This window comes from Mus pahari, chromosome X (assembly GCF_900095145.1).
Source record: "Mus pahari chromosome X, PAHARI_EIJ_v1.1, whole genome shotgun sequence".
NCBI classification, from domain to species: Eukaryota; Metazoa; Chordata; class Mammalia; order Rodentia; family Muridae; genus Mus; species Mus pahari.
In genome coordinates this window covers 112,997,357-113,019,790 of record NC_034613.1, presented here as the reverse complement: position 1 = coordinate 113,019,790, position 22,434 = coordinate 112,997,357, and the positions used below count along the sequence as shown (strand labels likewise).

The window sequence follows — 22,434 nt, the reverse complement described above, 5'->3', positions numbered from 1 at the left end:
TAATTTTGTTGAAGATATTTGCTGGCCCTTTAAGTTGAAATTCTTCATTCTTATCTACTCCTAGTATCCAAAGATTTGGTCTTCTCACTGTGTCCTGGATTTCCTGGATGTTTTGAGTTAGGATCTTTTTGCATTTTGCATTTTCTTTGATTGATGTGCCCATGCTCTCTATGGAATCTTCTTTAGCTGAAATTCTCTCTTCTATCTCCTGTATTCTATTGCTGATGCTCACATATATGGTTCCTGATTTCTTTCCTAGGGTTTCTATTTCCAGAGTTTTCACATTTTGGGTTTTCTTTATTGCTTCTATTTCCCTTTTTAGGTCTTGGATGGTTTTGTTCAATTACATCACCTGTTTGTTTCTGTTCTCCTCTCTCTCTTTAANGACTTCTACCTCTTTAGAAGTATTCTCCTGTTTTTCTTTAAGGACTTGTACCTCTTTAGCAGAGATCTCCTGCATTTCTTTAATAATGCCCTTCTTAAATTCCTCTACCAGCATCATGGGGTATGCTTTTAAATCCAATTCTTGCTTTTCGGGTGTATTGGGGTATTCAGGACTGACTGAGGTGGGAGTTTTGATGATGGTGAGAGGTCTTGGTTTCTGTTAGTAAGATTCCTACGTTTGCCTTTCACCATCTGGTGATCTCTGGAGTTACTTGTTATAGTTGTCTCTGGTTGGAGCTTGTTCCTCCTGTTATACTATTAACTTCTGTCAGCAGTCCTGGGAGTCCAGCTCTCTCCTGAGTCTCAGTGGTCAGATTACTCTCTGCAGGGAAGCTCTCCTCTATCATGAAAGGTGCACAGAGGCCTGGCGTTCAGATCTGCCTCCTGGCTGAAGATGTAGGCCCAAAACAGGGCCTGTCCTAGAAGCCTGTTGCCTCTGCAGTTTATTCACTCACCTGCACAGACTAGCTACTGAGGGACCCTGGACACAATATGACTCTCTCACCTGCTCTGCCAGACAGAGCCCTCCCTCACAGGTGGCCACCTTTCCTCTGGCGAGGAAGGTGTCCAAATTTCTGGAGCCTGAAACAGGGTCTGTCCCAGAAGTTAGGTTGCTTCTGTCTGTCCTGAAGCTGTGTAGCTTCTGTGGTCCATACTCTTGCCAGTACATACTGGAGCCTAAGGGAACCGGAGCAAAGATGGCTCTCCTGTCAGCTCAGGCCTTGAGACTCCTCCCGCATGGACACCCCTCCTCTGGCGGGAAAGATGCTGGATGACTGGAGCCAGAAATGGGATCTTTCCCAGAAACTGTGTCGCTTCTGCAGTCTGCCCTCTCCCCAGCAGTGCACTGGAGCAAAGAAGGCTCTCCTACCTGCTCAGGCCTTGAGACCCCTCCTGGGTGGGTACCCCTCCTTGGGTGGGAAAGGTGCCAGATGACTGGAGCCAGATAAGGAGTCTGTCCCAGCAGCTGTCGTAGGTTACTCTTAATATTTACATTTGACGACAGCTATTTTACAAGCCTCTCTACATTCCATTCCCAGCCTACACCCAGTTCCTTGCAAGATAAATCTACCATGCCATAGTTACTGACTTTTCCATACATACCATACTAACTTTTCCACAAAAACATTTTAAAATGTAACCAATATACATAATGGTAAAATGAATCAAATACTATCCACAATAAAGAAAGAATATGTAGGTTTTGTGTTACACAGAGTAAACTTTTACTAAGCCAGTAAAAGGGTCTCACCTGCAGCATAGAGATCTGCATTTTGTAATATCGATTGGAGGGATCAGGAGCAGAGATTATGAGGAGTCGCTGTTTCTCATAGAACTGATCCAGGAGGCCAGCAGCTGAGTTAACATTGACATTAATCTTCATAGCTAGGACAGAAGCAGATGGTCAGTCAGAATATGCCCTTCTTCACCCCTGAAGGCATTCCAGTCTTATACATCCTTGCCCTCCCTTTCCTGAGGTGAATTCCAGAAGGAAACCTGAATATTTTATACTCTTCTTTTTTGAGGTATAAGTATTCTTTGGGGGAATGTTGGCCCTTCAAATAGACCCATCTCAGAATCTCCAGACTCATACCACATGCATTGATATATGACCCCCAGACAATGGAAGGAGTTCTTTCAGAGTGCCCCTGAGCCACAAGCCTAGTCACTCCTTTTCTAGTTTCACTCACGAGTACAGACAGGTGGTGATCCTGACCACTGTCGACTTGACTGGCAGACTCGGGATGGGGTCCCCTGGCGTTCATAACCACCATCACAGTGGTATTCACAGATGGCACCATAGTTGTCCCCCGCTGAGCTACAGGTGAGGTAGCCGTGCTGTGGTGGTTTCAGAATGGGACAGCGTCTCACTGCCAGGAAGAAGGTCAAGTTAAGGATTATGATATCTCTCATAGTCAGGAAGGACTAAAGGGTCCACTCCAGGATTTCTAGGACAAAAGACCTGAGATGATCCGAATGAATAGATTTTCTGTGTTTTCATTAGGCAGGAGATATAATTTTCTTCACTAAGGAATTAATTTTGACATGCAAACCTAGGTTCCTAGTCTTTATAAACACACACATACACACAGAGTCATGAACAGTCATCAGATGACTGTAAATGTATAAAAGAGAATATTGTCATCTATGTTTGTAGACTTTTATAGATAACCAGTGTAAATATGACCAACGTGCAGAATGACTTTTTTTCTTTTGAGACCTGATATCACAATCAATATAGCACAAGCTGAGAAGGATTCTTGGGGGGGGGAGCGGGGTCCAAGTGCTAATCTTACAGGTATGTGCCACCATACTTGGTCAAACTTACTTTTAATCGTGTATAAGTTAGATGAGTCCATGATTAAGAGACAGGTTAAACCAATCATGATATAGATTTAGAGCAGAATTATTATGTTGTACTTAAAAATATTTCTGGAAGCAGTATCAAAGAACATGGGGATATTACTTGTGATTTAATGAAAAGTGGGAAGAGTGAGCTTAAATTATACATTGTAAGTATGTATAGAGAAAAGACTAGAAGGAAAATACTAAGATATTACAACAATGAGCCCTGGAAGATGGATGTAATAAATTATTCTGTTTATGTGTTGCTTTAATTTTAATTTTGAGATAGCATTCTGCTACTTAGCCCAGGCTAACCTTCAGCTTGCTTTTCTCTTTCTGCCTCACCTGTTGGAATTACAGGCATACAAGCATGTGCTACTCTACCTGGTTATTTTTTTTCAAATGTCTAGTTATAAGCATGAATTATTTTAAAGATGACAAAAAAAAAACCCAAAGTGAAACTATATAACCAGGAGCAGAGAGGAAGGGGGCCAGCAGGCCACCAATGTTATCGTTTCCGTACATAGATGCAGCAAGAACTGATTAGATTTGATCATTTTGAATACTAAGAAGAAAAATGGATGTAGACTATTTGTGAATTGTATTTAGATTTAGAAGGATGATAAAGTCTTGTTGGAGAATCAAGGTTTCTAGAACAATTTTATGCCAATGTAGTATAGGTTTTCTTAGAGTCTGTCTGATGAAGTTGCCTTTTCCCCAATATAAAAAAGAGGAAAGAGCTGTCGTGGACTTCTGAAGGTCAGGGCAGAGCAGGAATTTGAAGAGTGTATACAATGAAGAGATTTTTTGTTTGTTTGTTTGTTTTTTCTGACCTTGTACTTTTACAATGAATTTGCAGCTGGCCCGGTTGTAGGCTCGGTCATAGGCAGTATAACGAATCACATGTTCTCCTTCAGGGAAGTGAGAACCAGGCTCTGGACCCCGAAGTGTCACCCTGCATGAGACAGGGTGAAGGAGTTACTGAACAACTAAGGGAAAGATAGAATTGTGATCTGAGGCACATCTTTTCTACCGGCTCAGCCTGTATCATCTGATCATATGAGCACAGTGGGGTACTGGAAGATCCTGCTATTTAAGATCATAGCTCCCCTGAGTGCCATGCAAAATGGAGAGCTCCCTTTCCCAGCAGGGATTCCTCTTCTCTACCTTATCTGGGGAGACCAGCCCCTACACCCTATCTGAGAAATGTCAACTACTCCTTGGTGAAGTTACAGGTTCAACTTCCTGGATTGTGTCTCCATGCAAATGAGGTGTCCTAGAACCTTAAGCCTCAGCCAATAAGCCTTCACCCTAAGAAGAACCCTTTCTCACTTTTCAAGGTTTATGTGGTTCTTGTTCATCCCAAATAAAGAATACAAACTGTTTCTTTGAATACCGTCGAAGAGAGCTGTTTCACTCAATGTTGTCCAAAAGAGCTGTAATACTGAAATCCTCCAAGAAGACCTTCCCCCCCCCCCACGCCCTGCCTCCCTCTAATTCACTGCTGGACCAGGATCCTGCTGACCCACCCTTTCAGAACTTTGTTCCATCGTTCCCTGCCTGGTATATAGCAGTGCCTGAACACACAGAGGGAAGAAGTGGACAACAGAACCTCACCGGGGGACTGGGAGAATCTACTGGGGATGCAAGAGGCATGCATGACTCAAGCTCACCTGGTGATGGTACCATCAGCAGAATCTTTCACTAAGGGTGGGTCCCAGTATACTCGAGCAGTTAGTTTCTCTGGCTCTGCCATTTTCTCACGAGAGTGAGGACAACGGATCTTGGGTGGATCTATGTCTGCCGATGTCAAAAAATAAATGTGGATTTATAGATCCCCTGCCTTCCCTCGTGGAAGCAATATTACACACCACTGGGTAGGTAAAAGAACAAAAGTTCACCTTTATCTACGAAAGAGGGGAAAGGAGCCTGGCTCTATAGGCAATAATGCTATGCCCACTCTGTATTGTCATAGAGAAAAATAATTCTGTGATTCTAATTCCACATCTTCTGTGAACATAATGCTAGATCACCTTTTGTAACAGAATAACTGGAGCTACCAGCATTTACCTACACATACAGGCTCGCCTCCACTCCATCTCCCGTCTTCCATGCAGATTCGGCTGCGATCTCCTTCTAGGTGGTAGCCACTAGAACAGCTATAATCACAACGGGAGTCGAGCAGCATTCCATTGGTGCAGGTGTAGGTGCCACTAGTGATGAATGGCAGTGTGTGGCACCTTATCTCTAAGAGAGAACCAAACAGCAAGTTCAGCGCCCTATAGGACTCTTTGGAGGGGATGCATGAGTGTCTACCACAGTGTGTGTGTGTGTGTGTGTGTGTGTGTGTGTGTGTGTGTGTGTGGTTGCTATATTCAACAGAGAATATAGAAATCTCACCCAGCCTTCCTGTCCCTCAAATTGTCCTTTTATAATTTCATATTACAAAGTAAAAGAACAATCTGAGTGGGATGGAGTGTGGGGTCTAAAAAAAATTAAATCAGTTGTCTGAGTGCATCATTATGAAAATAAAACCTCAGTTTGCATCCTACCTTCACCTCTTGCTCTGTGACTTAGAGACATTGCCTCATTTCTCTGAGTCTTACTGTTTTTCTTTTTAATCAATAAACTACATTTATCGCACAGGACAATTTAAGGGATGCCTCAGCAATGCTTAATCTTTGTTTCTTGTTCCTTAGATACTGGGCCTTCTTCAATTGTTATATGTCCTAAAGCGGGTTCAAAGTTCCTTGGCTGTATATACTGTTAAGCCAAGGCTCACTTGGATGTCACAGGCACACTTGGACAGTGACTTTTGGTCCACTCGAATCAGGCCACTGTCTGGAGGACATGGTGATATATAATAGAATCAGAATATGTGTGCTTTCAAGACCATTAGCATATAGTTGTTAGTCTATTATTAGTCTTGTTTTGAATAATTAATATTTCAGAGAAGTAAGTCACACACATTTCTGTAGCTCATCTAAGTCTTACATAGAGTTTGAATGTTAGGATTTTTAAGAAAAATTTTATATAGGCTCTGTTCATTTTTTTTCTTGACTAAATGAAGCTCAATGCTGAGATGATGGCTTTTCGTTCTCCCTGCATTTGTTATGTAAAAAAAAAACCACACCCCAAAATGACCCCCCCTGAAACCACAGTCAAGGAGAAAGTTAGGTCTCTTCAGGTGAATCCATTTACTCGGTATTATGGGACAATGAAAACAGTAGATTCAATCATGAGGAAGGTCCAAGCTAAAGACAGGACTCTACTGTACCAGCCACCTCATGGAAATGGGAACATCTCTATGCTTTTGACTACTTTTATGCTTATAATTCATAGCCTTATATATTTTTTATCAGTTCAATTCAAATTCACTTTGGAAATGTTGAGGTTTAAGTCCTAAAGCTACTTACTCATCATGGCCTAAAGGGTCATGGCAGTCACTCCTTTTTGGCCATACACCTTCTTCTCTCCTCCATAGCTTCTTTTTTTTTTTCCTCAAGCTCATTTATCTCTGAATTCTTAGCGCATATGCACACAGGTATGCAACATGCATGTGCACACCTTTAACTTTCTATCCCCTTAGCTTATTAGCAACCTACAGGTAGCTGATGAAGTGACTGAGTTCCTTCAGCATCCCGTGCATATGGATGTCCTTTAAATGGTATTTGCTGACCACATATGGAAAGCATCTTGCTGCCAAAAGGCTGAAGAGTTTGAATTAGAAGTGGGGGTTTGGGAGATGAAGTGAGATAGAATTCAAGCTATGTGTGTATTTGTATTCCCATACCATGCTATTGGGGATTCTTTTTACTTTAAGAAGAAAATGAAGACTAGCAGATGTCTCATCAGCTCTATTGGCAAGACCTCAAATGCTAGGAAGATTAATGACACTTGACCACAAGTGGGAAGGAGTCTGGAACATATCCTTGGAATCTCCAAGAAGTGGCCCAGGCCTAGATCAGTTAGTTCCTCATGGCCAAGTCTTGTCTCTCCACACACATTTCTGGGTTCTATGAGTCAGAGTGGCTGGCTGTGACTTAAATATCCACATTACTTGGACAGTAACCACCACATACAGAGAAAAAGAAACCACAATGTAGGGAAGAGAAAAGGCTCTGTTGAGGCCTATGGAAAGTTACCAACTTTCACAGCAAAAAACTCCCAGGTTTATACCTTCCATGGCCATCTGGCTAACTGCTCTCTCATACACATATCTACATATGCTCACATGCAACTTACGCCTGCAGTAGGCAGTTCCAGACCAACGCCGGCTTGGTAAACATTGCACTGACTTCCGTCCAATCAATCGAAAGCCCCGGTCACAGGAGAGCTCACAACGTGTGCCTAGGCTACTGTGATAATTTCCTCCCCTTGGTGAGTAGCATGTGGCTTCTCCATCCTGGATATTCAATGTGTAACACCATCGGGGGACTGTAGTAGCAGAAGAAAAGTAAGCTAGAAGTACAGTAATCAAATTTACACAAATAGTAACTATAGGCAACTCAGTGAAGCTGGGAGTAGGAGAGATGGCCCTCCTCAGGGAAGAGTACACTACTGACTTGTTGTCCAGTGCCTTGATGGTCAGTCCTGAAAACATGCATATAAGTAACATTATATGGACTCAAGTACATGCGCATGTGTGCACACATGTGTGGATACATATAAATGCAAATATACATACAATAACAATTGATAAAGAGGCCATACATTTGTAGGACAGTGAGGATGGGTATATGGAAAGGGAAGGGAGAAATGTTGTAATGGAAACACAACTTGAAAAATAAATAAAAATAAAACAACAACAACAGCAGCAGCAGCAAAACAGTGTGGTTGTGCCAAAAGGGAAGAAAGAGAACTCATTGGAACAGAAGAGAGCTCCCAGAAACAGGCTTAAGTAGGTCAACATGATTTTGGACAAAGGTGCAAAACCAATTCAATGGAGATAAGACAGCTTTTCAAAACAAATGACACTAGAGAAATTGGAGTTTCAGGTGCAAAAAAAGGAGGCAGGGGAGGAAGAGAACTAGAACCTAGATCCCACAGCTTACTCAAAAATTTTCATCAAAATTGACGTTAGATTTACATTGAAAACAAAAGGAACAGAGCTTATGGAAAATTAGAAAATCTCTGGGATTCAAAGATAAGCAAAGAAGTCTTAGAAGTGATACCACAAGCATAAATTATTAAAGAAAATCAACGAACTAGACCTTTTCAAGGATAAAAATTTTGCTCTATGAATAAGTTCAAGGAAAATGCAAAAACTGGGAGAAAATATTTGCAAGCCACATATCACATCCACAACAAAAGGCTAGTGAATAGAATATAGAATATAGAAAGAATTTTCAAAACTCAACAGTAAAGATGTGGACAAAAGGCACAAAGAGACATGTTATTAAAGAGAATACATGAATGATTAATAAACATATGAAAAAATATTCTGCAACATTAGTCACTAAAGAAATGCAAAGTAAAACCTCAGGGCAATACCATTAATAAACCCCTTAGGATGTCTAATGTATGGAATGATAATACAAAGTGCTAAAGGAGATAGAGAGAAATCAGAACTACAAATTGCTTCGGGAAATAGAAAAACAATGGCACACTGAAAAATAGTAGTTATCCAGAAGTTATATACTTTATTTGTTAAGAAGTTGACCCCACAACTTCATTTCAAGATGTTTACTCAATGGCAATAAAGACCTGCGTTCACACACAGTCTTACACCCTAATGTTTGAAGTACCTCTATTCGTAATTGTGGAAAATTGGTTTTGTGTGTGAACAGCATAGCTAATGGGTTTATCTCTGTTTAAAGATGTATAAGAATAATGTGGTGGTGACAACACATGAAATCTAATTGTATTTTGGGTAGCTAAAGAAACAAGACTCCATTATATGGCAAACACCCAGGCAATACCATAGGCATAGAGTACAGCTCCCCATCAGAGGTAAAGATAGAGGAGAACCGCAACGTGACAGCGTGGCACACGTTTCTGAGGAGACAAAACTGGTTTTGTTCTCTGGTGGTAGTTATCTTACTCTATATATTGGTCAAAACTCATAGAACAGTACACCAGAAAGTGCATTCTGCTGTAGGCAAATGGAAAAAACCTGGAAGATGCACATTAGAGAGAGACCAGGATTGTGACATCAAAGCAGAGTGCTGAGGAATGAAAGTCTACTCCTAGTTCAGTACTGAACTCACAAGATTTTAGGGTGGTTCTTTCATAAAGATGTCTTACTAGTAACAAAATAACGGACTCTTCTACTGGTTCCATGTTCTCGTTTATATTTTGAGATAGAGTCTGCTATGCAGTCCACACTGGCCTCAAACTCATGATTCCCTGCTCTAATCTCCAGAGTGCTAGAATTACAGGTGTACCAGTACACACCATTCCATATGGTTCAGAGTTTAGAGGGACACAAAGAAACAACTGGATGGTGGCCTGCCCAAGTTTACCCACACAGCATGCCACAGATCTGTTTGTCTAGAATTTGGAAGGCAAAAAGGACTGGGGAACTTTTATCGAAAGCACATTACACCAGGAGGTTAAGGAACAATGGAGGGCTAGGGCCTCTGTCCTCATGCATCTGGAGAATAAAGGTAGATGACAGAGCAAAAACTATTCTCCAACCAGTACGATGCATTGGGCTTCCACTATTAGTTTCCGTCAGTGGCAGTGGTGGGGTTGCGATCTGGAGGTACCATCTCCGAGTTACATAAAGTTGCTTAAGTGCTTGAGTTGTGCAGAGCTGCTAATTCCAAAGCCACAACACATACCACAAAGAATTACATGGGAGCCTGGGCTCTCAAAAGCATGTCTGTTCCTTTTTGTCTCCCACAGTCTGTCAAGGAAAATACAAACCAGATTGAAACTGGTAGAGGAAACAAGAATGGAAGCTAGAGATACAAAGCTCAGAATACAAAGAAAGCGATAGAGGCCCAGCTACTGTAAACAAGTTCAAGCTTGCTGGCCTGGTTTCAGAAAGACAAACATCACATTTTTTTTTTCATATTTGTGGTTCCTAGACTTTATACAGATGTAGAGAATTATGGCATGCAGGTACAAATGGAACTATCTAAGGGCAACAAAGGGGACCAACAGAAGCAGTGAGGGGTGAGGAATATAGGGAGGATTCGTTCAACACACAATATATACTTGTATGGATTTTTAAAAATTGCTAGCCCAGAACAATTGTGACATAAGGACAGAATGTTAGAAGACAAGAAAGGGACAAAGCCACAAACTCAGTTTTCAAATAAGAGAGAAGGTAGTCTCTAGGTAGTATAGCCTGGTGCCACTGATGGGACTGTGAGCACAGTGTTCTAGAACATTTCAAGGTGAGGCCTGTGAGCCAGCAGGAGCACTCAAGAACAAGTTATTCCAGGATGACCTGATTTCCTTTCTGGGTAGGGCCACCAGACTGGCAGAACAAGGATGATGATAGGTAGGTTATGGGCAAGTTGGTGAGGTATATGCCAGACCATACTTTCCATACCATTGATGTGGCTAAGATGAAGAAATACAAAAGAAGTGATAATACAGTTCAGGAGAGTCATAACTGGCTGAACAAAACTGCAACTGAAACTAAGACTATGGCTAAATGCTGCCTGGTGAAATGTCTGATGGGAAATGTAATCATACTGAGTCCTGTGTTTACGAGTCGTTCTTCCAATTTTATGCCCATCTCATAGAGTTCTCTCAGTTGCCCTGTGAGGTATGCAGTCCTCATCCTTATAGATGAAGCGATTTTCCCAGAGTTCCTTGGGAAGTAGGGGGCAGGGGCAAGGTGGAACCCAACTTTGTCTATTATAAAAATGGGTTATCCTAAGTATAAAACCTGTCACTGTAGCTGCCATTTTGAAGAATCTATTAATCCATCCACATGTTTCGTGAATCCAAAATGCAGTGAAATATAGGGAAATGTCCCCTCTTAGTCCTTCTCATATGCCTATGCTCATTATTCCCCTTCCAAAGGGCCCATGGTAGCAGTTTGTTTATAGATACAATGCAAACCCTTGTATAGTGTCTTACTTTTCTTTTATTTTTTGACACATATGAAAGCATATTGTGTTCACTGTTCCCACCACTGCTTTACATTTTGTGGTTCTTGGGATCAAACCCAGGACCTTCTGCATGCTGGATAAATGCTTTATCACTGACCTATAGGCACAGTTCTAACTACTATTTTTGAAGTTAATAATGTGTTTCCAAAATCTTTGCATATCACAACATAGCAAGTGTGCACTTTATTTAAGTGGAATAACATTTATAGAACACTTAGTTTTATGAGTGGCACATGATAATCGCTTGTCCAGGGTTAACAAACCAGAAGGTCTCTCTCTCTCTCTCTCTTCTCTCTTCTCCTCTCTCCTCTCTTCTCTCTTCTCTCTTCTCCTCTCTTCTCTCTTCTCTCTTCTCTCTTCTCTCTCTCTCTCTCTCTCTCTCTCTCTCTCTCTCTCTCTCTCTCTCTCTCTCCATACAAGGAAAAGAAAGTCTGACAAGACAAGGAAAAGACCTTGTCTGTGGTAAACCCAAGGTAACCCAGCCAGTTACTAGTTTGCTCAGGACTGAGACAAGCTGTGGGGCAGCTGCTCAGCCACCAGGCAGACGAAGGCTGCACCTCTACACTAAGGTTTCTGACTCCAGGCACGTTTCCTGATAAGAGAATGGCAGAAACTATGTAGACAGGTTTCCCTAAAATAAGGGAGATTGTCCCTTTTCCTTATTATTTCTTCTTTTTACCTTAAAAACCAATTAATTCCATTTTGAATGAAAGACATGGGATGCACTTGGCTCTGTGGTCAGACAGACCTCACTTTCAATGCCCATTCTGCCTCATTACCTTCTGTCATTGTAATCCTCCGCTGAGCTTAGTTGTCTGGTCTGTAAAATGGGAGCCAATAAAGCAGCCCCATGAGGCTGTGGTGAGAAGCAAATGGGATCCCACACATGAAATGCCTGCTCTCCGGAATGGTGTTCTCTAAATCAGTGTCTGGCTTGGAGCCACCGTCTCACCTGTCTTCAAGCATCAATACACTGTGGCATCTATTGCCAGTACTTTGGAGATACCAGCTCTAAACTGCAGGAAGTTTTTAAATGGCACAGTTGCAGAGAAAATGGTTACAAGGCACAACAGGTATTACAAGGGAGGCCAGGACCTCTGGTTGTACTTTTCCTGGCCACTCCTTTCCATGCATCATTGATAACCTTGTTTAGTTTGTTTTAGGCCTGGAGACCAAGTTCCAAAGACACTCGACACCAAGGCAAATGCTAGTGTGTGACATATAGGTTTTTAAATGGCTTTTTGATCATTTAAAAATAACCAGTGAGGCAGGTAAGGGGTAGTAATGGGGATGCCAGACCCTTCAAAAGTACTTCTGGGACTGGAGTATGGCTGGGTGGTAGAACATTTGTAGAAATACCTTTTGCATTTGGTGTTTTTTAGTTATCTCATTCTTTCATTTTGGGTTCCCAGGAGGTTAACTGTCACCACCTGCTTTTCATATGCTTCGGTGGGAGTGACATGCATCATTCCTTTTGTTAAATATCATTCTGTTCACAGCACTAAACAGTATATAATGAAGGTCAGATGAGTGAGTTGTCTCAGCAAACAAAACAAACATTAATTTCAGAAGAGGTACAGAGCAGAATAATGAGGGCTGGCAAGATGGCTGAGGGGGTAAATGTATTTGTAAACAAGCCTGGCAATCTTGATTTGATCCACAGGACCCACGTGGTAGCAGGAGAGAAGCAACTCCATGGCAAGTTGTCCTCTGACAGCCACATGTGTGCTGTGGCACCGTCCTTCCAAACAAATGGATACATTAAATAGAAAAAAAAAGGATGAGCTGGTGAAGGAAGGCCTGGTATGCACTAGATCAACTTGGGGGGGGGGGACAGTATACCACCCTATCTAAAACACAGATTTCACATGGGGAAATGGTTTAAAAAGTGATCAGACTAGGACCCAGGGCCAGACTTTGGTTTAAAATGGGTTTACTAGGTCACTACATTAGGGGAATGCAGAAACTTGAGCCTGGGAATCTAATTAGGGAACAATAGCCTTTGTCCATGTATGAAATAATAATAATTCTAAAGCCCATGTGTTAAAATGATAGGTCTTGGTGAATGACTAGTAAGAAATAAGGAGGAAAGGGGGTTAATTAAATGTGCTGGGGGTTATTAGAAGTCACATTAGGGTATTTGGAGGTCTGAGTCACTAAGAGCACCCTCTTAGGATAGTAGAAGTAGGTACAGAGCAGAATAATGAGGGCCAGCAAGATGGCTGAGGGGGTAAATGTATTTGTAAACAGGTTACAGTAGAACTTTTGATCTACAAAATAAGACAAAAGAATTCTCTCTTGGACATATCTAACTGGGTGTCTAGCAGTGTTAGAGATGCAGTCTGGAAGTTCTGGAGCTATGTCAGGGATCCCCAAAATTCAGATCCCAGCTTTCTTCTCTCTATGGTCACTACCCATACCTCATTTCCTATCTTGGCTTCAACTATGGTCAGAATAGAGACATTCCCATGGCATCTGAGGAAGGAGAACCAGGAAGACAAGGATGTGCTTACTGCGGCTTGAGAAACCGGGCATACTGAAGCTCAAGGCCATATGATTTGGAGATCAAGAGAGAACTATCATTTTCAAGATGTGGTGTGTCAACTGGAGATATGTGGGTGGATGAGGAAACGGGCTGTAGGGAACCTAGAGTCAGGGGTAGTAGTTGTGCACCATTATCAGTAAAAAGAAGTTAAGAAAGAATAGCTTGAAAGATAGAAGGACCCCAGGTTTGGATCACTTCTCTACTGGAACTGCCTTCTCAAAGATCACCATTTATTTAGCACCTCAGCAACTAAAATATTTCCTATCCTTCAGTTTGACCTTTTTGCAATACTTGATGTAGTTGATCTCATATATTTTCTGGGTTTCTATAGTTTTTATTTGTGGCTTTTGTAATATTCCCAATAGACAGTCCTCTTAGAAGACTGTCCACTGACCACCAACTCTTGCTCACTGATGTATCTTTCTCTTCTACACATATCTAGCAATGTCTTCCAAGGTTTGACATTGATTTTTCTCTTCAGAAAGGCCTTTCAATTAAGCTGGGTATTCACACAACTTTCTCTTTAAACTATCTGCCCAACAACCTTCCAAATTAGAGTGTGTGTGTGTGTGTGTGTGTGTGTGCGCGCGCGCGCGTGCGCGTGCAGACGTGCTGTATAAGTGTGCTGTGTCTGTGTGTCCTTATCTCATGTGGTGCTGGGGATTGAACTCAGGTTGTCAGTCTTGGCAGCAAGCTCTTTTACCAGTTGAGCCATCTCTCTGGCTCCTAGTGTACTTCTTTAAGTTTGACTTTCTGAAAGGTTTTTTACAGCCCTCCTTGGTATTCAGAATGGATTCTTCCAGGCATTAGTGCAGTCAATCTTATCATCTGCGTTACAACATCTGTGTAATATATCCTTTTATTGTGGCGCTGGGACTCAAATATAGGAGAGCCTTCTACATTCCATGAATTCACTCTGTTATTGGGCTACACATCTAGCCCCTCTGGGGTCCATCCCTACTCTACATTTATTTACCCCCAGACTCAAATATTTCTACATAACATTGCTGTAACTGATTCCTGGAGAGTCTCCCCAACTCAGGCTCCCCTTCTTCCACCCTTTATTTTTCTAAACAAAATAACCCAGTGTTCTGAAATATCTTTTACATTGTCGCCACCCTGTGAAAAAAAAATCACATGGTCACTCTTTAGAGCTCCTAGCATAACAGATAAAGTCTTCTGTGTGTCCAGGAAAGCATGGGCAGAAAGAATCATAAATTTAAGTCATTTTAGACATCACCTGAGCTAACTTGCTATCAATTCAGGAAATACTATTCAGCATTCTTTCTGACTCTCCTTGGAAGGACCACTAAGTTACGGGAACCTTGCCTACTTCACTCTTTATATTCAAGTCTCTTCTCTGGCACTCCATCCCTTCAAGTCAGTGGGATTTCTTCTTAGCCTCTTAGTGTAGTAAATTTGGTTTACTTTGATATCTTTGGCAATCTGCTTTGTCAAATGTCTATAACCTTTTCCAGTTCATCACAACCTCCCTGTTTTCGAAGCCTATCCTGGATGTCATCTTTCACAAAAAGAATTCTTGCCTGAATTCTTATGCTCCTAGTTTATTTATGGCTGCCACACAGTTTCACACGCATTCACTCTACATGTGTTCATTTTATTCTCACTTCACAACCAACAGAATGCAAGCTCCTTGAGGGGGCAAACCCCTGTTGTATGTATCCCAGTGTATTTCCTACAGGCTTACCCTACACAGGAATAGGCATAAAGCAGATACTCAGTCCATATTTAATGACTCCTACAGGCTGGGGAGTAAAACCACACAGCTAGTCAGTAACTAAATTTGTAATTAGAAAGCTTAGTACACCTGCTGGGTGTGGAGGTGCACACCCGTAATGCCAGCCCTGAGGAGTCAGAGGCAGAAGGATTTTGAGTTCAAAGCTGTCCAGGGATACATAGTGAGGCCCTGTCTCACGAAAGGAATGAACAAAACAAGAGGGCTTGGGCTCAAACATGCCTAAAAGCAAACAAAAGCAAAATCAAAGCAATGGCAAAGAAAATCATAGATCCTGATGATTCTCTGAGCTCAAGTCTGATACATATGAGCTAAAAATGAGCGAGGATGTTTCTGAGAAGGTCCAGACTATAGGCCAGAAAATGTCCTTCCTGAGCTTAAGAAACAATGAGAATTACCTCTGTAGTCGAGGGCACGGGCAGCAGGGACCTCTTCTGCATATACTTCATTGTAGCTTTCATCTGGAGAGTAACCTGAGCCTAGAATGAGGAAGAAAATATAGATGAGGAAGAAAATATCGATGTATATTCATTTTTCACTCAAGCACTTCCCGGTACTCCCATCCTTGTCTTTCCCATGGGATCTGACACTTCATGATAGAGCCACCAAGTAATTTGTAAAGCTGCAGAACAATTGTGGGTGATCCCGATCATAGGAGGTACACAGAGAGCAACCTCAGAGGGGTGACGTGTGGTGGGTGCTCGCTGGTTGTACTGGAAGACTTGCAAAGCAAAAATAATTGAAGTTGTTAACCACCGATCAGTTCTGCCGATCTTGACTATAAATCACCCAGTTCTCTGACTGAAGCTCACACACACCACCTTAGGGAGTTGCTAAGCACTGGAGATGGATTGTTGTCCCCAGCTCTGAGGAAACAATAGCACCTAAGTGTCTTCTCCAGTGACAGACATTGCACACAGGAAAACAGTATTTCAAGTTGTCACTAGCCTAAGGGCATATTAAGCACCTGATTGTAATTGCTAGGGAGGCACGCCAAGATAGACGGATGGCTTAAAGGGCAAAGGGGAACCAGAATGCCTTCATAAGCACCTTATTCTGGCTTGGAATAAAAAGAGGAGTGGAAGTAAGGATTTGTTTGTTTGTTTTTGTTTTTGTTTTTTCCTCCTCAGTGCTACTGATTGATCCTAGGGCCTCATCCGTGTAGTGCACTGGCTAACTTCCTCTCCTTCCTGTCAAGGAACAGCTTTAGCCGTGAGCAGCTGAACTAGAAAACATTCCCAGCCTATCTTCTTCCATTCAGTTAAGTGGTACAGTCCCTCGTTGTGGCAGGTCTGTGGCTGTCTGGGAGACTAAACAGTGTGTTCCACCAGACGCAGGAAATCGGTCATGAGTATGAACTAATTGGAAAACAATTCCGTTCTTTCCATAGCAAAGTTTCCGGGAGACCTTCTTTAATGCCCCTGAGCTCTCATGCATGTGCAGGAAGAGGGCAGCCAGCCTAGTTGCATTCTGAAGATAACTCTCCAGGTCCAGGAGAAGGCATGCTTAAGGCCGGGGCTGGGCTTTAAAGCTGGAGCCCTTTGACCTATGTAAACACACAGAACACAAGCTTGTGGCCTTTTCTTGGGCAGAGGCACAAGGCCTCCTGCAATAAGAGAGAGGGAGGGAGAGGGAGAGACAGAGGCAGAGACAGAGAGAGAGAGAGAGAGAGAGAGAGAGAGAGAGAGAGAGAGAGTCATGAGCAGGACAGGTAGTGGTGGTGGTGTTTGTCCAACTCAGTAAACATGGAGACGAATCAAAGTGCAGGTTTGCCTTAGGAAATCATCTCCTCCTTGGTTTGCCCTCATTCCAAAGGAAAGGGTTTCCCTTTTCTCTTCAGTTTTGCTCTTTTCACCTTCCAGTTTCTCTGGCTTCCCTTTATTCCTCCGTAGGTTCCCCCCTTGTTCTCATTCCCACATGGGAGGTTTGTTTGTGCAGCATGGAATCTTGGTCAGCTGTTTCAGTTTAGTGTTAGCCTCAATCCCTCACAGCTCCTGTAAACAGGGCACCAGATGTGCTTGGTTCCTTAAAGTATTGGGTCTCCCCATTCTAATTGCAGAGCTAGCTTGTGAAGAAATGCTCATCAGGGAACAAACAGCTGTTCACCAGAAGAGAAAGAAGAGTGTCACAGGCCTATGTCTGAATAAAGTAATGACAATGACAGTTTAGCTCTTAATCTGTAGAACATATGCTAGGTCATTATGTTGCCATACCATCTCAACTGGGTACACAACATTAATGCTTTCCTACATAAAGACACAGAAGTGGACTCAGAGGAATAGAAGGAGTTGTCCAAGGCCTCCTAGATGATACATTGCAGAGTAGACTTCCTAGCCCAGGCCTGTTTGAACCCTATGGACTCAGATAGCAAAATTCAAATGGTAATAAAGGCAGTGTTTTGACTATGTTCAGACGGGATAGAGTCAAAATCTGTCTTGCAATCTAGCATTTTCTTCCCTTGTGGCAAGGGGTGGGGTGAGGAGACCATAGACCACCGTGCATTTTATACCATTCCAGAATTATAGGGGATGTGGGAAAACTCAGGGGAAAGACTCAATCACATAATTATAGTCTCCACCAGAGTGCAGAGGTAGCGAAACCAGTGCTAGGTTTTTTTTTGTACCAGGAATGGGCTTGGGCTACATAACCACTTAAACTTTCCCATGTCGCCTAGTTGCCTACTTTTGAATATTTTATGCACATGTTGGGGTTCTGAAGTGGGGTGTAGGAAAGAAGGACACAGCCTCTGTCTCATTCCATTTCCCTGAGCAACAATTCTCAGTTCCTTTACATCAATTAGTGGTTGTTTTACTGTGTGGTCTGGTACTGGGTTCCTTCAAATTCCACAGCCAAGTGGGACCCTTTAAGCCCAGCCCTTGGTGGTTGTACGGTTGGAAAGATATTTGAAAATTGAAGATGATGTTAAGAGCCACATTAATGCTTGCCTTCTGATGACAAAGACAGTGTGAGTCCCTGAAATACGCAGATATTCCAGTACACATTTTTAACCCACTCAGCTCCGTGTATACTCCCTAACATTTTCCCACTCTCTGTTGATTCTTCCTGGACACATTTTCTCACTTGCCCAGAGCCCATACTTAGCTGCTTTCTTTGTGCCATTCCCATTTGAGAGCAAAGGCAAAGAACCAAACAGTTCTTGAGGTATAGGCAATATTTAACACTTAATTGTTGAATGAACAAAGGAACGAATGGGCAAATGGACACAAACCCAGCCAGGAGCTAGCATTGAAGGGGAGAATCATGAAAACTCCAAATATCTCCCATCGTGCAGCCTTCTAAGAAGGTTTGCAGGGCTGCCAGAGACCTTAGCAGCCTGGGTTCTTCCGGAGCAGACTGGGGGTAATTGATGTAGAACTGGGGAGTGCCTGATTTGCAAACAGCCTTCTGGAGAGAACCTCACATGAAGTTTTTAATGCCTTGTCTGAAAACCATCTCTGGCTTTAATGAGTTTCATACAGGTGTTCAAAACTGGGGTTTGAACCTTCGATCGCCACTCCCTTAACTTCTGTGGTCTTTTGAGTAGATTTTGGTCCTCTGTACTTGAATTGAAGCCAGGGAGTGTTTGGGGAGAACAGCTGCATATTTATCTCCAGAAGACTTGGGCTCTTTTAACCCCAAACAGTGTGAGCTCTGCCAAGGGCTTAATTTGAATTTCTTCGGCTGAATGTCAGCCCTTGTGCTTTACCCCCTACAAAGCCAGGTTAAGCCAAAGAGGAGAAGAAGCTCGCATACTTGTTTGAAAGCTGGATGCAGCTGTTCCAGACAAACAGAGCTGCTGCCAAAGGCCTCTACCAGGAGCCGGGGGTATGTGGAAAATTTTAACTGCAACGACTGTGGCTATGGTGGTTGCAGTTTGTTATTTACTCATCTCTGGATATTTTCCTAACCCCATCGGTTGGAACTGTCTCATTCCCCCCACTCTCTCCAGTTGTTAGGATGGCAGACACTGCAGGCCACAGAATATTCTTAGCACTTGAAATGCCACTGGAACCCAATCAAAACCCTCTGTATGGTGGTTCGGTATCCTTTCCTTGTCCCCCACCCCCATTGCATTCTACCCGCCTCTCCTCCTTAGTCCACTCTTTTCAGCTTGCCCTGTCTCCCAGGGGGTGAGGCGTGAAGCATTCAAGAATCCAGAGAGCTTCATTCTTTCTGAAAAAAAGGATCAAGCCAGAAGAGACTAGGGGATTCCTAAATCAAAGAATGTAATCTGTATTGTCATTGACCCTGCTGGCCAAAAAAGCAGCTACACAAATCCTGTAGATAAACCCTGGGAGGAAGAGAGAAAGAAGGGGAATTCTGGTGAATTCTTGTTCCCTCTCAGTAGACTGTCTGTCTCCCTTCTTTTTTTTTTTTTTTTCCAAAAGAGATACATGGTCTGAGTCCTATTTTGTAGTCTCCACAAGGATATTTGACTCAGGAAAGAATTAATATTAATAAAGCTTTGGTTTATTAAAAAAATACATTTTTCTAAAGAGATTTCAGTGGACTGTGGATAGAGTTTAGCAGCAGAGAGCTTGGGTAACATTTGTGAGATTCTTAAATTCAATCCCATGTGTAGAAAGCAAGCATGTAACAAACCAACCAAATACACAGTCAAACCTAAAGTCCCCACTCCTTGTCAGGAAGCTACATGAAAAGGGCAACTGAAAAAAAAGAGAGAGAAACTAGGAAGCATCCCTCAAAGGCACGCTGTCCTCTTTCACTTGTGTGTTCCAGCCTGTTGCCAAGGAGCTATTGCTAGGATGATGCCTCACGGGCCCTGATTGGCAGCCCTTTCTAATATTTGGTCATGTTCACTGCCACCTATCAGTTTTTCTCTGGGCCTAAGTTAGGGCTCTCTCATTGTCATCTCGCTCTTCCCTCTTCTAAGTCTTCTTATTGGTCTTGATCTCCCTAGAAGGAACGGACAACAGCTCCCAGAACTTACCTGCATACCATGTTGGTGTCACTGAGGGCATTAGGAGGAGCAGCAGTGAGAGAGCACCTCTTTGAGTCAGTGAACCAGTCATCATCCTCAACAGGGAAGCTTCAGGAGACAAGACTAGGGCTATGTGGCCAGAAGTACCAGGATAAGGGGGAATGACTTTCAGAGCAGAACCATCTATGAACTCCCAAAAGCAAGAGAAAGCAGGCATATGACATCTGTGAGGAAAAAGATTGGAACATTCATCAATTCCAGTCGTGTTTTCTGGACCATAAACCTTTCCTGCTTCAAAGCATAGTAAGACTTCTTTGGATTTATGGTCCCCTTTTCTTCCAGCAGGAAGAGAAGGGTATTTAGGGGCTAATCTTCAGTGTACTCTGGGGCCATCAAGTGTAAATATTGCATGGTCCAAGCCACAGGGAGGGACACTGAAGTTCCAAGACCAGGAAAATACTAACAAAGTCACAGAACTGGGAGGGAATCCAGGAACCCAAAGACTGCCACTTAGGGATTGTGTCCATCAGTATTTCTTAACCATGAAGCTGGAGAAGCATTAACATATATGGCCTAAGACCTTCAGCACTAGAGTGAGGCAGATCTGGATATGCTGTGACGAATCAGCAAATTAGGTAACTTCTCTGTACTTTACCTATACAACAAGAAAAGAGGTATGTACAAGAAAAGAGGTAAAAAGAGGGGAAAATCAGTGTTTTGACATACTTATTACTAATTTCATATTAGACAAGACAGGGTGTTTGCTCTGCTCTCTTCTTAGCTCTGGGTTTTGAGGCTTAGTGCTTTGACAGTTACTTCTAGCTTTTAAGTCCAGCCTACCCCTCCAGCTTTGCCCTGCTGAGCTAGGAGGAAGACAGAGAGGTTAAAGAGGAGCTACCTAATGAGCCCACAAGGAGAGTATGGCCAAGTTCCTATTGCTATTTCATTTCCCTTTCTGGGGGAAATCTTCACAGCAATGAGATGAGATGAGAGAATTCTGTAAGGCTACTGGACAAACACATCTTAAGTAGCATTGCTACAACTCGCTGCCCATCAATGTACAGTAGCCACTGGATCTTTCGGCAAGCATTCATTCATCCTTGTTTCCCATGCAATGCCATGCTCAGAGAGGGGGTCAGTCTCAGACGTGGAAACATTAAAAACAAATAAACAAACAAGGAAAACAACAGAAAAAAAAAACAAACAAAACACAACCCGATGGCAGAATCCTTAAAGGGACATCGTATAAAGTTAAAAAGTCATTTTCCAAGTCATTACTTCTTGATTCTAGATCTGGAGTATCTATAAATTAGGAGAGAGAGAGAGAGAGAGAGAGAGAGAGAGAGAGAGAGAGAGAGAGAGAGAGAGAGAGAGAGAGAGAGAGAGAGAGAGAGAGAGAGAGAGAAAGAGAGAGAGAAGGAAGAAAGAAAGAAGAGAAAGAAAGAAAAGAAAGAGAGAGAAAGAAAGAGAGAGAGAAGGAATGGAGGTTAAGAAACTAGACAGCTGTAGAATAGATGATATCATGAAAAGAAACTCTGATAGAGATAGAGGAAATAGATTGACTAAAGCACCAAGTGGCAACAGAAAGAGATTTTAAAAAGAGCCAGGGAAATGAGCTCATCGCTGACCCTTCTCCCATATCCAGCCTCAAACCAACGCCTTTGCAGTGGAATAAAGGTTTTCCTGTGTCAGCCCCTATACTCTTTTTGAGCCTATGACCTCTCTCCTGCCCACCTCCTCCCCAAGCTCAGACTGAAAAATTTGACTCACCGGAGGGAGCCATCCTTCTACTGGAAGCTTTGAAAAGAGCAGGAACATGCATCTGTGGCCAGCACAAATGAAAACAGCATATGATCCAATTTCATTTTTAAAAAAAAAAAACCTTCTTCCCCCCACCTCCAGCTCTGTCATCTTAGTCCCGAGTCTTTTGACCTCTCCACAGCTGTGAAGCGGGGCAGCTCAGTTTGAGGAATTAAGTGCAGTGTACTTACCTGCTTTTACTTTATGATTTTTGTGGTCTCCTTCATCTCTCCTCTTTTTCTTTGCTCTCTGCTCCTCTCATCAGTCGGGGGTGGGAAAAAGCCCTTCTACTTTTAACATTCCTAGAACCAGTGGCTCCTGGTCTGTCTGGTAACACTGCCCAGATGTTAGGACATTTACATTTGCCAAAAGCTGTCTTAAAGCTATATTATCCCCCAAAGCTATAGCTGTTACTCCCCCAAGAAAAGAGTTTGGGGGAGGGGAAAGCAGGAGGACTAGAGGAGGTACTGCTGTCTGCTGCAGAAGAGGGGAAGTGTCACTGGTCTCAAGCTCTGAGTGGAGTGATGAC

At 42.7% G+C, this 22,434-nt stretch overlaps 1 protein-coding gene across 2 annotated transcripts in view; it reads right to left on the bottom strand.

Annotated features, from left to right (window-relative positions):
• Srpx2 (sushi repeat containing protein X-linked 2) overlaps positions 1-22,428 on the bottom strand; it is a 24,857-nt gene extending 2,429 nt beyond the window's left edge. Inside the window, exons 1-10 of one of the 2 annotated variants that reach the window (XM_021188261.1) lie at positions 22,097-22,428; positions 21,876-21,927; positions 20,115-20,329; positions 15,562-15,642; positions 7,036-7,227; positions 4,861-5,037; positions 4,464-4,590; positions 3,624-3,745; positions 2,136-2,315; positions 1,697-1,830 (exon numbers count right to left, since the gene is read on the bottom strand). In XM_021188261.1, coding sequence (XP_021043920.1) covers positions 1,697-1,830; positions 2,136-2,315; positions 3,624-3,745; positions 4,464-4,590; positions 4,861-5,037; positions 7,036-7,227; positions 15,562-15,642; positions 20,115-20,322 — 1,221 coding nt within the window. In that variant the 5' untranslated portion in view covers positions 20,323-20,329; positions 21,876-21,927; positions 22,097-22,428. The remainder of the gene's footprint in view (positions 1-1,696; positions 1,831-2,135; positions 2,316-3,623; positions 3,746-4,463; positions 4,591-4,860; positions 5,038-7,035; positions 7,228-15,561; positions 15,643-20,114; positions 20,330-21,875; positions 21,928-22,096) is intronic. The other variant, XM_021188264.1, reaches the window with a different exon arrangement.
• Positions 22,429-22,434: the final 6 nt, after the last annotated feature.